This window comes from Hylaeus volcanicus, chromosome 4 (assembly GCF_026283585.1).
Source record: "Hylaeus volcanicus isolate JK05 chromosome 4, UHH_iyHylVolc1.0_haploid, whole genome shotgun sequence".
Classification (NCBI taxonomy): domain Eukaryota; kingdom Metazoa; phylum Arthropoda; class Insecta; order Hymenoptera; family Colletidae; genus Hylaeus; species Hylaeus volcanicus.
This window is the reverse complement of record NC_071979.1, coordinates 22,445,693-22,459,931: the sequence shown is the minus strand read 5'-3', so window position 1 is coordinate 22,459,931 and position 14,239 is coordinate 22,445,693. Positions and strand designations below refer to the sequence as shown.

Here is a 14,239-nt window from a genome sequence, read left to right as displayed (position 1 = left end):
AATATATTATTCGAGCGATAGCATTAATCGCTTATTAACGGCAGTCAGTTCGACAGCGGCGTGCACAAAAACTATCGTTTGTGATCTCGTAGTAATCAGTAATTATGTAATATATTAATGTATCAATAGTGTATTCGTGTATGGAAATGTGTCTGTTTTTTAAGTTGCCGTCACACAGCAATATACATCAAGTTTACATTAACCAACAGGAAACTTTATTTATTAGCTTTGTGATAATACTTGCATTCGGCATTGTACATAACAGCCTGTATGACACGCAACCTTTCAATGTTGCAGGAATATTGCTACAATTCCCATCGACGTTAACAATTCCTTCTTTTTTAAATCGAGTTTCATGGTTCTTCTCTTGTTATGCTTATAATTTACCAAAGTATTAAAAAAAAGAAGAAGAAAACAGTATTGGATAATATTTTACTGAAAAATTATAGTCGATGTAAGACCATTATAAATTATTTGAAGCTGCGTATAGAAAATTATGGATGCGGAGGGGATAACTCAATGTTTTGCGAAGAAAACGTGCGACTCGTCATATCCATGGAGGAGAAACCGAACAATGATCACCGCTAATAAGATTCCAACCATTGTTACACACAAAGGCACGAGTACCGGCTGGTTACTCACCTATAGGTCAGCAATGTGTGTGCGGTCAGTCGGTCGGTCGGTCGGTTGGTCGGTTGATTGTCGGCTGATTCACCCATTTACCACATTCATACCATCGAGTGCGCGTATGTGCGTGCATTGTCTTCGGTAATTAGGATGAAAGTACGCCATACGACTTAGAGGCGTGAAGTACGCCGTGCAACTTCGGTCTTCCGCTTTAGTGGCGATCCGAGTACGTGAAAATAAACCGTGAGAAAGATAACAATTTCTAAAATTCGTTTGAAAATAGTATCATAGATAATACGATAATATTAAAAATGTTTCGTTTACGTCAATTTTGTATTTCATGTATTTCGAACGGATACACGATATTTTGTTAATGGGTATTTGAACATTTATTCGCGGTAAAAGTAACGCCGAGGGACGATTAAAAGACAGTAATAAATCACGAGCATCGGTACAGTTATAATAAATGAGAAAGAAAGGCTCAAAGTCTGCTTAACGCGTACAGTCAGTCGCGAAAGAGTACGGACACCCTATAATTTGCAACATTATTAATGACAGGCGGGTTTCGATAATCCTGTAAGTGTTGAATTGCTGGCCAGTTGAAGTCTGGGATATTTTGGACAGGATAGCGTTCATTAAGCTCGTTTACAAGAATATTTCGACAGATGCAAAATACGTTACAAAACCGAATTTCAAAAAGTTACAGGTATATTAAAGCATAACTAGACAAGCAGTTGCTACACCTATTGACTGAGACGATTGGGATGCCTTTTCATTTAAGGTTTGAAACAGTGGAAATCCATTTTTCATAAAAATGCTTATCTGAAATAAAAATTAGTTGCATGTTCCTGAAGTTGGATTGCGCGCGTAGGAGGGAATATTTCGTTGGTAAAATAGAGCACTCTGTTGTTAAAATAGACCATACTGTCGATAGAATAGGGAACTCGGAGGGTAAAACAAAAGGGGTCTATTTTACCCAACGAAATATTCTCTAGTATACCCGAAAGTAATGCATAGTACAATACTCTTCTTTGAAACTTGGCTGAAACAATAAAAAGTAGTATCATATCGTCAACAAGTCAAGATTGATACGAAACGAACCCGAATCGATTAACAGTCACGGACTCATACTTTTTCACGACAACGTCTGGCCGCAAATTCACTGAACCTTTCTCCAACGGACGATCACCTTTTTCGCCATTTGGAGCCCCTGGCGAAGTACAAAACATTCCTCAATGGAGAAGCGGTAATTGGAGCATATGGGACATAATTTATGTAATTTAAAACGTCGAATCTTATAAACACGAAGTAGGTACGAGTGGGCACATTTAAGACCTTTTTCATTACAGAAACTATACATTTCTTTTGTTTCAGTGACTTTTTTTTACAATTTTACACGGTTGAATATAAAGTTACGATATAAAAATATTGTTTAAGAACAAAACTCGTTGGTCTGAACTCAGGCCTTATTAATTACTGGACTGCGGATTCTTATCACATATATAAACGAAAATGTATGTAAAAATTGTATGTAAAACGTGTACTCTTATGCAAAATAAGGTATCGACATTATAATAGAATATTGATTTTGAAATGCTTATCTATGTACGATTGTCACGATTGATACAAAAATCGTCTATTATAGATACTAAAACCATATGGTGTGCCAATTTTCATGCTCTTTACTGTATAGTCATTTTGCTCAAGTAATTTCTGGTCTACTGAGTGATCTAAAAAATTGTCATAGGACAACAACAACAACAACACGAAGTTCAAGGTTCCCAAGCGACAGGACGGATCGGTGTACACCTGCAGACCGAGTGGCGGTTACACAGACGCCGATGTGACGCGTGTTAACGACGCGACAGCGTCGTATGTCTGACGAGTCGCGTGCACACAGGCGGCAAGAGGGACAACGAGAAGGACAAGAACGATGGATAGGAGGTACGAGCACGGGCCGTGGTCGTGGTCATCAGGAGTGTGGCCCGAACGACAAGAGATATCCTCCGGGCCGCGAGGGACCTATATAACTGTACCATGTGTCTGGGTCAGGGGGCGGGCCGCCACGTTTATAGTATACTCTCTATATCGGACAGGTGTACCCCATTCCGACTCCACGAGTTCTCGCGTGCACAATCGGAGCCGCAGCCACGCCGCAACGCGTCTTTCTAGCTGGCCCGCGACAGATATCGCGGCGCGTCGCTTTTAAGAGACACGAGATCACTCGCGCGGGCGTCGTCGAACGACGCGTAACAAGCGAAACGCGCGCAGCACGGAAACAAGTTGCCGGTGGCAAGTGGCTGGTAAAACGTGGTCCTGCCTTCTCGCCTGTTCCACGATTTCGTCCTCGTTTTCGCGACTGAAATCGACTGAGATCAACCGTCTGCGCTTTAGAGTGCCTCCTACCGCGCGGGTACGCGGAGATCTCTTTGCGCATGGTGCTTCGATCAGTGCGGTGCGTTCCTCGAGACCTCTTTCTCCGCGCCGTACGCCTCTGACACACGGGATAAGGTGAAGAGCAGCCTGTTGGAGAAACGTAAGACACTTTTCACCTCATTCAATCCCATCCGTGTTTCGTCTGGATCTCGTGCTTCCGTCCCAGTTTCAAACGATTTGCATCTTACCGGAACTTCATTCCTCGAAAGATACTCGTCGTTCGCGAGTGAATAGTGTAACCTCTTGTAATAAATATTACTTTTTTTTTCGAGGAGGACACACGTTTCGTCTTTTTCCTCTCAGCGAAATGCAAATCTATCATTAATCATGTTCGCGTTCAACGTTGTACGGGATGGTAAGCCTCGCGGTAGCAACGTTCCAAGGAGGACTCCACGTGTGGTCGAAGCGTTAACAGCCTGACGAGGCACGTTTTCTCCATCGTTGCTCTCTCGTCCGATAACTCGTCTTCTGTCACCTGGTGGTAGTTCACTCGAGCGAGACGTAAACTGTATTTTCGGTTTTTCTAATTAATTGTCGCGATGGCAATGCAACCAGTTATCCGGAATCGTTAACGCACGGTGCCAGCGGCGTGTCTTCAATTACATTCGAACGGGCGATCGTTCGCGGTACTTGTCGGGAGCATTTATCATACGACGCCGCGGATTTAACGAGTAATTATCGCGTGCTAGGTGGTAATCCAATTATCGTCGCGCCATTGATTAAGCTATTATTTGCAGCGGAACCGTCGTCGTTTGTCCCTCTAATTCGCTGGTAATGACAGAGGCTGTGCAACCTCGTCCCGTAGAAATTATATGACGCGCCGCCGGGATGTTCGACGCGTTATAACCGACCACGTGGTGACCGCTTTCATTCTATTGAATGCGCACCGCAACAGTTGGCGGTTGCTCGGCTGTCGGGGCTAATCTCGCGGAGTCCGTTTTGGAAATCAACGATGCACGCGTTCGCACATCTTACGATTCGACTTGTGTCCATTTTCTTGCCAATCGAGCGAACACTCGCGCAAGAAATATTGTCCCTCTCTTCGCGTAACACGTTCCAATACGGTAAAACATCGATTCAGGGGACTAATTGAGAGTAGGGGTGACCGTTAAGGTGTCTAGCTAGTTGGAAGTCCTAGTATATCGGTGATGTTTCAGATTTTATTCAGGAAGAAGTATCACAGATATCGGTTTCAAATTTTTTATATGTGTCTGTGTATGCTTTGTTGAGATGCGGGATTTTTTGGATGGCGGTACCTTTGAAGGCGAGGGGTACAGAAATTGGTCTCGGTGTACTTATCTTTGATGTTTGGTAAATCGGGTGCAATTGGAGAGGTAGATTAAAATAAGTTTTTGGGAATTTTTAATATGAAAACTATGCAATGTAGAAAGCTGAAAATTAAATATATAATATATGAAATGGTGTTCCACTAGCTCGTTTATTGCAGCCATCGCCACTCAGGGTTGATTTATCTGAAACAAAAAAGTGAAAGGGTTATCATTTTATCACTTTTATTCGATTTATCGTCTATTCAAATTATATAATTCTTCAGTGTTTGTTCCACACAAAAAATTCCGGAACAATACGCGAGTCTTCCATCATGCTAACAAAAACACGAGTTTGATCGTTGCTAACCGATACGGTGATACCTACTTGAGATCATCGAATGATTAATCACGCTGGACTTAGCAATTTCCCGGGTCGTTATTCAATCGGTGTAGCCGAAGGGTACAAGGGGTGATGATTGTGTTGGAGTAACTAAATCGTGATTGACGATGGTCGTAAAATCCTAGCGCATAGAAAAGAAGGAGAGTCAATCGGCAGTCGACACGGCCGACGCTAACGGTAGACGATATTCATCGAGTACCATCGGCTATATCTCGCACGATCGATCGGTAAATACGACACCTTTACATCGAAAGTGCATCGAGTTGTCATCGAGTTGTCAATTTGTTACGTTACGCTCGATTACCGCATGCTTGGTGTGTTGCACACGATAAAGTAATGTAGATTATCTACGTATCGTTTATTCCTTGCGCACTCCATTGACGATTGCTAACAAACGCCTCTCTGAAGGGATAAACTGCGTGTTCGCCGGGCATCAAGTTTATTAGCATGTTTGTAGTCAAGGCGATCGATGCAGTGCTTAAGAAGAGATTAAGATCCTTTATCTTGTTCTTTGGGAAGGCAGTGAAATTATAACTGCAATTGTTTTATACTGTACAATTATAATTTGATCGTTTTGTTGGTCGATCCAATTAGATTTATCAAGGGTCTTCGCGTTAAACATTTTTAAAAGTCACATAGTTGGTGGTGTCACCGCCCGAAAGAAAGGGGAACGTGATATTTCCTCGGCTCCATTCTATATGGGTCACTATTAGGTACGCACTCATTATGCGAATGCCTGACTTCGAAATTACCACACCGGCAGAACCGTTATATGTATTTGGCACCACGCCACATCTTCGCCGTGCCCGATTCATGGTTAGCGTGGAACAACGGACGCGTAAACAGCCGGCAGTGATTTTTATTCAAGGACCGGCACCCGAGGTGAAAGAAAGAACAGGTGTCGTCGTCTATCGTGCCGCGAATTGTTAAGTTAAATAATAACTAATGCATGTCAGTAATAAACGAGACGTGCGATTTTGCTAACGGAATTCGTTATAGATCATAATCCGTCGATCATAATATCCTTTCGCTTCATACCAGAGATGGGTAGATAAATAACAAAGAGGGTAAATTTTTATTTAAATAGTCGGAGCGTAATCAAGGACTTTTAAAACGTGTCTTTCCGTAGATAGAAATTTGGTCGTAATTTTTTTTTTTGAATTGGAATAGCTTTCTCCAAGGTTCGTAGGTAAAAATTTCTCAGTTGTCGACGGTATGAATGGAAATGGCGTGGAAATATACTCGATCCGACCGAAAAGCGCGCAGAGATCAATAGGGCGTCCGAAATGGATTGTTCGTGGTCTTTTAGAAATTCCCAACGCGCATACCATCGAAATGGCAGACAAACAGCCACTCAGCTCCCAAATCGGTGATTTGTCGCACGTATCGTCTATTGTCCGAGCTGGAATCGAACGAGAGCCCATTGGCGGGGACGGTTTTAGCTTTGGATCCGTGTAAGTGGATTCGGTACGAACGTTGAAGCCCGATAGATGGAAACCTACTTGCCTACATTCGCGCAGTGTCTCGCGTGCACCTTGAACCTACTGAATAATTCCGACGAACACAACCACCTAGCGCGTCTTCGCGACCTCTTCTTTGCTCTCTATAGATGGAGAGTGTACGGGGTGTTCCATAATTCGTAGCATAGAAAGCGAGCGATCCTTTAAAAATAAATTGAAAACATTAATTGAATTTTTTTCATAATAAAAGAACATATCGTAACGTTCTTCAACTAAAAATTAGTGAAAATGTCCAACAAAATTTTTTTCTACGAGTCTTCATTCTCCAGATAATTGGAAAATTTCATTTGGAAAATATTTGGCGCACTCGATTGACAAACTTTAAACGACAACGTCTTGATCGATCATCATTTCTTTTAACCAGTAAATCTGTAATAAAATTAACTGAATATTACTTAAAATGGGTGGATGACCCACATATTTTCAAAAGTAATCATCTATGAATGGTTATTTTCGACTTATTCTTAAACAAGGAATTACCCCATTCTGGTTGCACTACGAAATACGGGACATCATGTTTACTCGCCGTCGAGCGTCTGCAGAGAGACTTCGTGGACCTAAATAGCCATCTTGAAATGAAGTTCGAGTATTAATGGCTTCGCACAATGACTCAAGCATTAGCGCAACTGAAATTAGAGGTCACACGAATCACTTCAAAATTCGTAACTCAGAAAACAGCTTTCAAGTTTCTCTTCAGCAGAAACAATTCTTGGAGAAAAATTTACGAAATAATATTACTTCACAGATAATTTAGAGATCTTCTAAATATAAAATTGCCATTTGCTTGACTTACTTTGTACGCTAGGTGATTATGTATAGAAAATCTTTACTTTTGAGTCGCGAAGAAAGAGAAAAATTCAATAACGAATGGCAGGAAGCAGAGATCCCCGATTTTCCGGGCGTCGGTTCTACGGATTCAGTTCATACCTATAGATGTCGATCGTGGCAGTCGGGTGTCATGAGTACAACGAGGTAACGGAGCGAAAACCCGGACATTCGGCAGGAATTTGGGACAGGTGGCCCAGTGGTTGCACGAGGCGAACGTGTCTGATAATTGGCGATTAAACACGAACCAGGCGTCCTGATGATGGACCGGTTCGTCCGTTCGGTGTTCAGTATTTTCTACTAACAACTAACTATGACGTTCCGTTTGCACATTCATCGGGAATGCTGTACAACGTCCCAGACATCTAGAAAGGCATGGTCCACTTACGTTTTAAGGCGTATAAACTTTACTTTCTTGACCCTCCAAAAATCAGGCCAATTTGGAGGAATTTTTAACGTACAAACTATTTAACGAAGGCAGTTCAAATTTAAATGCATGAATATATAGACATTGAGGTATATCGTCTAAAATTTCTAACGAGAAAAATTAGGAAATGGCGTTACATCATATTTTTCTCAATTATCTTCATTCTGTATCAGCATGACAAATATATCAAATATTATATAATTTGATGGTTTTTTTTTCTTTATATTGTATTGCAGATCGACTAAGCGTCAATCTCTTCATAAGGGGAATACCAGAAGATTTCATCGACGCTCGCTGACTTCGAGTGCAGAAGTAGAACTTGTATTGGACGGGTCGAATAATAAAACAGACGAGATTATTGGTATAGGTACGTGTAACTAGATCGATTATTATTATCTCTAATTAATTTTAAGTATAAGTTACATCATGTAGATGGTTCTTTAAATGGGAGCAACGTATTCTTTCAGGGGCGGGTTTATAGTGCTCCACCGTGGACGCTAGTACAGCATGCGGTGGCGAATCTTCATTTTTGCCTGTCTCCTACTAAAGGGGGTAAGTAAACCCATTTTAAATTTTGTTTGTAACATAAAATTTGACGATCATTGGTTTATCTCGTTCATTTAATTTTTATCAGGGAAGAAAACAATTAGAGAATGATTATTTTTATTTTATTACGAAGATATTTTGGAAATTTTCAATATACCAATTATTTAACGTAGACATTTATAATTATAACACCTGAATATATACACTTCGAAGTGTGGTCTACAAAATTCGTATCAAGAAATATTGGAAAATTGAATTACATTAGATTTTTTGACTTGAAAACAAAAACAGATTTTTATACTGTAAACAATGTAGTCGAATTGTATCGATACATCCATCGATCCATTTTGTCAAACAAGTCTTTAAGAAAAGGGCGTTTGTCGGACTCTTACCAATATGACCCATTTCACAAAAAAATATCTATACCTTTGTCAATGACCCCAATCTTTCGTAAAATGTAAAAAGGTGCATTCCACGAGAAGCTTTCGGTCGCAGTGCTCCTCTTTAGCGAGCACGAATTGCGGTTAGTGAAAAAGTATGCGGGAACTATCGCGACCGGTGGTCAAAAACCGTCGAGAGGTAAGAAGAGCACGCGGCGGCGTTTGTAGGGGGGTAGGTCGGTATGTCTGCGTGGGTAATTACTACATTATAACCCAGATACGCGGTGGGTACATAGCCAGCAATGCCGTTACCCAGTGCTCTGACCCAGAGCTAAGGGCGACTCGAGGCCCGGTCGTTGTCTTGAAATGGCGCGCGGCGTTTCGATCCGGCTCGTCCACGTCTACTACGAAGTAACGTTTTACCGTCCGGGGCCTTCGCCACGAATCGGTCTTACAAGATTACTCGCAAAAATTGCACACCAAACTACCGGTTCCGTGATACTGCCTTCCCACCCTGCGCGCACGGGGACCGATACCACTTCGATTCCTTTCTTTTCTCCTTGATCAACGCTCATTCTTTCGGACCCTCCCAACCAACGGAATTTATGACCAGAAATCAGGTTTCAAGTTTCTATAATTCATTCGTGCATCAAATTTACAAGATTTCGGAACGTGTCCTCTTTCACCTTGTCCGTAGCTGAAAACTTTGAATTACGCGGTGTTTTGATTTGTTTCCTTTAAGCAAAAATATTCAAGAATTCACGAAGTTTCATGAAAGAATGTTTCATCTGGTTGGGATACTTACGTATATATTAGGTGGACTGGAAAGTAATGTCGTTTATTTTACATTAAATTCAAACAAATTTTTAATAAATTCCTTTTTTTAATCAATTATGTAATCGCCCTCGTTATCAACAGCCTTTTGCCATTTAGTGTACAAATTTTGAATGCCAGATCGATAAAAGTCAACGAGCTAGTGAGCGATAAACAAGTATTTCAAATTGAATAAACGACATTACTTTCCAGTCCATCTAATATTAAGTTGTCGTAAAAGTTTCGTTCGTTTTATGATTAAGCAATACGTACACGATATTTTGTGTTTTATCTTACATTACTGAATCCATACGATCTATTTTGCTCTATTACCGTTCTAACATCAACTACTGAGAGATAAAAGTTGTCTATTTATATAAATAGCGCCACACAAAATATTTGAATGCAAGTCGCGAAAGAAACTTTTCTGACAACCTAATATGAATAATAATTCAATAATAAAAAAGTATGAAGTATTTCCAGCGCTCCCAAAGCGGTTAACAAAGTAAAATAGAGTTCCGTTTCACAGACACCAAACAACGACCATTATCCGCGTCGTGGCAAAGTTCAGTCAGCCATTGTTCCGTATATTTCCGATCGCGGAATAAAATTCATTTTTCATCGCGAGTGACGACTCGCTGCAAATGGATTTTGTTCGTTTTCCATGGGTCACGAAGTAGTTATCTTCATTCGTTTCAACTTTCGAACGTCGCTCAACTCGCGCCGGAACTCATTTATCCCTCTTCTTTGCTTCGCTGGTCGTTGTCAAGCGACGGTCATAAAATGTCCAACATTCGTTTGCCGAGCTATCTCTTGGGTTCAAAATTCCATTTTCTTCAAGTAGTTCGCGATCTTCTCCCTTCTTCCTTCTTGCTTTCAAACGAGTGCATTCCAAATTTCGCCGAATCGATCCTTTTCGGACAGTAGCGTCGATGTTCAATTGAAATTTGTAAAGAAAATGATAGAGATTAGACAAATTTAGATAAAAACTCTTTCCACAGGCGATGGAAGAGCAGGAAATTTCTTTTCGATATGGAATGTAAGATTTTGTAATTATTAGGTGGACTGGAAAGTAACTCGATTTACTCATTAAAATATTGTTCTCTGTGCGTTATCGTGCAAATAATAATTCCAACAAAGGATCAACCGTGTTATTACCGTGCTGCACAGGAAGAAACATATCATTTCACAAAGAAATTGAGATCTCCAACGTTTATGCCTTCCAGACGGCCGTAATCCCGCAGGCTACGAAGTAGTTTCTACTAATTATCGCGAGGCACTCGTTCACGTTTGTTTAAGGCATAAAGTGCGCTATAGACAAAGTGCTCTACCAATCTTCATGCTCGCCGTCTGGAAATAACGCTTTGCCTTTAACGTACCTCTCTAAGCACGCTCGCAAAGCCAGTTAAACCGTTGTAGACGTACCGAACGGTTCCTTGGTCGTATCTCAATTATTCTGTTCTGCAATCCTCGTTATATCCAGTACGGTAGGAAATCGTGCGCCACCGGTGTCAGTATCTGTTCAATTAATAATTATCTCTTTCGTTATTTTATGGCGGCTGTTAACAGACAACATGGTACAGCCACACGGCATACGGCGTGATGGTTTTTGCACCGGCTCCACGAGGTGAATGGAGCAGAGATGGGATGAATGAAATACCTTCTAAGCCGATAGAAGAAATTCTCCGGGATACGAGAACGCTCGAGGAGCCGGAGGATAATTATTACTCTTCATAGCTTACTATAATTTTCCCTTTTTGCCGAATGCTCTCAACGCGATGTTAATCTCGAGGTCTCCGACGTTACGGGGGATTAATAGCTAGTCGTTAGTGTTACTCGGTGCAAAGACAACGTTATCGTCCTTACCCTGAAACGATTAAGAGATTACGTTTCCATCTGGGATACCTTTGGCAGCGAGTAGACTATAATAGTAGATAGTAGACGATAGCAGACTGATTCTTCGTTAAAACATACATTTAAAAGAAATGGCTTTATCTCGAGTATCAAGCCTCGTAAGAAAAAGAATATATTTTACATTTTCGACTCATTTTTCCGAAAGATCAAATTCTAATTTCTGTTCATCCAAGCAATGTGCATCTCTTCCACGTTCGAAGTTTTCATCTAGCCAGGAATTTCGGTCCGTGCCTGGGAGAGCGTGTTTGGTCGAAACGAGAACGACGTGACATGCAAATCGTCGCGACGCTGCCGTTTCACCCGAAGGACGGCCACCGTCTTTTCCAGCCGAGCGCGCGTCATCGAAATCCATCACGAGTTCGTTCACAGGTGACCCAGTAAGCTTTCGTCGAATTATGGAACGCGTAGGTTGGAAAGCCGCGACCAGATAAGCAGATGTCGGCGGAGGGCAGAGACGGAAAACCGAACCGTGTATCCGAAGCGCTCGGGCTGACCGATTGACCTGCGGCTAAAGACACGGGTGGTCCGTTATGCCCCAGGGTCACGCGTGACGTAATCAGCCACTACGCCGAGCATACAGGTCCGATGCTCCTATTCCGACGTTTGGTCGCCCCTCCTCGGCTCTCCGAACCCGTCATTCGTCGAACAGTCGGAACGGGTTTGTTGATCGGACGCTGTTGTCTCCCGTATTGGCCATCAGGAATGCGCACGACCGGAGATAGCTCTTTGAGCGGATCTTGAGTGACCAGAGGCCAGGGACACGAAATTGCGCCTGTTTTTGCGCGGAGAGACCTCTGCGTCGCGAGGTTTGGCGCCTTAACCCATTTATGCCTTCCACGGGCCATATCTTAAAGAAAAATCCACCTTAGAGTCATTGTGTATCTTGAACAATGAAAGGCTAAAGAAAAGAGTGCTGTAGAGTTTGAAATGACGGAGAGAATGATATAGAACTTTGGGTGCTTTCGTTAAATAGTTCAGGAGATATTTAAAATCAAAGTCTCAGAAGATATTCAGCTACTGGTTTGTAAGAACTCTTTGCAACACTCACAGTGTGTAAATGTATCCAGTTACTGAGGTACTCTTGGCAAAGTACAGCGTTGGTAACGTAGTGCATTCTGTCGATAAGGCTTGGCAATGCAGAGCCCTGATTTATCGAGAGATTTAACGACAAAGTGTTCTACATTGCCAACAGTGCGACTTGTGAGTTATCAATCGAGGATTCTACGTTACCGAGTCATGAAAGAAAACCCAATTTCCCAATTTTCATTTTATTTCTTCCCAATTCTAGTTTGACAGAATCCATCATCTTGCTATAAACGTCGCGTCTCGCCTTTCTGTTGACAGCTGGCCCGAACGGAGGACGTGGAGGTGGTGGAGGCGATTCCTGGAGAGGACAACAGGAACGACAATTCGGCCCTGAACCGCCAGGACAACGACATCAACAGCTCCGATCAACTGGCGTTAGAATCGCTAGGCGAGAAGGACACGGGTAGCAACCATTACAAGCCAGGTGGTCTGCGTGGACATCCCCTGCCACTGCCGCCGAGTCGAGGGGGTCTGGGCCTTCCTCATCCGAGGCCCCACCATAACGTCGCTTATCATGGCCCGCCGCCGCCCTTGCCGCCCTCGAAGACGCCATCGGAGGCCATCGACAAGATCTACACGACGGGCGGCGGAATCAGCACAGCGGTGGGCGCGGAACCCTGGCCAGCGCCCACGCCGGACATGCCCAAGATCATCTCGCTGGACGTGAAGTGCGAGAAGAACCTGATGAAGGTCTACCTGGGCTTTGACAAGCCGTTCTACGGCATCGTGTTCAGCAAGGGCCACTACAGCAACGTCAATTGCGTGCACTTGCCAGCTGGCTTGGGCCGTACGTCCGTCAACTTCGAGATCAGCATCCACGCCTGTGGCACCGCTGGGAATACCGAGAACGGTCTGTACGGCTACGGCGCCGAATCAGGCTCGGGGACGTACTTCGAGAACATCATCGTGGTGCAATACGATCCCCAGGTCCAAGAGGTCTGGGACCAGGCAAGGAAACTTAGGTGCACTTGGCACGACCTGTACGAGAAGTCTGTCACGTTCCGTCCGTTCCCGGTGGACATGTTGGACGTGGTGAGGGCCGATTTCGCTGGCGACAACGTCGGCTGTTGGATGCAAATACAGGTGGGGAAGGGTCCATGGGCGTCCGAGGTCTCCGGTCTGGTTAAGATCGGTCAGACGATGACGATGGTGCTCGCGATTAAGGACGACGACTCCAAGTTCGACATGCTAGTGAGGAACTGCATGGCCCACGATGGCAAACGGGCACCGATACAGCTGGTGGATCAGAGGGGCTGTATCACGAGGCCCAAGCTGATGTCGCGGTTCACCAAGATCAAGAACTTCGGCGCGTCCGCGTCGGTTCTTTCCTACGCACATTTCCAGGCATTCAAATTCCCAGACTCGATGGAGGTTCACTTCCAGTGCACGATACAGATATGTCGATATCAGTGCCCAGAGCAGTGCTCCGAGTCCCCTTTGTTGCTGGAGTCCCAGGGTCTTCTGGAGAATCACCATTCCCCGTCTAACGGCCACCTCGATTCCAGCTACGGTCTCCCCCCACCTATCCCGCTTCCCCTGGAAGCGTACTTGCAAGCGACAGCAGGACGTCCACGGGACGAGAGGCGGAGGAAGTCACGAGAAATAGTGCCGACTCCTCAGAAGGCTGTCGGGGTCAATCGGATAATACGCGTGGTTTCAACCGGCGATTTGACCTTCTCCATCGACGAGTCCAACAATGGTGATTCTAATGGACCGACGATGGTGTTTCCTGTCCGCAACGAGAACACGGCGAGTTCGGCGATGATTTGTATGACCACACCAGGCTTCGCTGTCACTCTCATAGTACTACTCGCCGTGTTACTTTCCTCGTGTATATTGTCTACCTACCTCTGTCTACGTCTGAGACCGTTCTCAGGAAAAGCTAGAAAGGCGGCCGCGTATCACGCCGGCGAACAGAATGCCCCCAAAAAATCGACGAGGACGTGTTTCTATTCATAAGTACAAACGGATGTAGCATTTGGAAGGAGGTTGCACGG

At 43.7% G+C, this 14,239-nt stretch overlaps 1 protein-coding gene across 2 annotated transcripts; it reads left to right on the top strand.

Annotated features, from left to right (window-relative positions):
* The first annotated feature begins 280 nt into the window (after positions 1 to 280).
* On the top strand, positions 281 to 14,211 carry LOC128874755 (uncharacterized). Of its 2 annotated transcripts, none has more exons than XM_054119796.1 (4): positions 281 to 3,163; positions 7,740 to 7,870; positions 7,971 to 8,055; positions 12,501 to 14,211. In XM_054119796.1, exons 3-4 carry the CDS (start codon positions 8,011 to 8,013, stop codon positions 14,199 to 14,201), a joined length of 1,746 nt encoding a protein of 581 aa, XP_053975771.1. In that variant the 5' UTR covers positions 281 to 3,163; positions 7,740 to 7,870; positions 7,971 to 8,010; the 3' UTR covers positions 14,202 to 14,211. The 2 variants fall into 2 exon arrangements, with proteins under 2 accessions (XP_053975771.1, XP_053975772.1); XM_054119797.1 differs by lacking the exon at positions 281 to 3,163 and adding an exon at positions 4,897 to 4,958.
* The last annotated feature ends 28 nt before the right edge of the window (positions 14,212 to 14,239 follow it).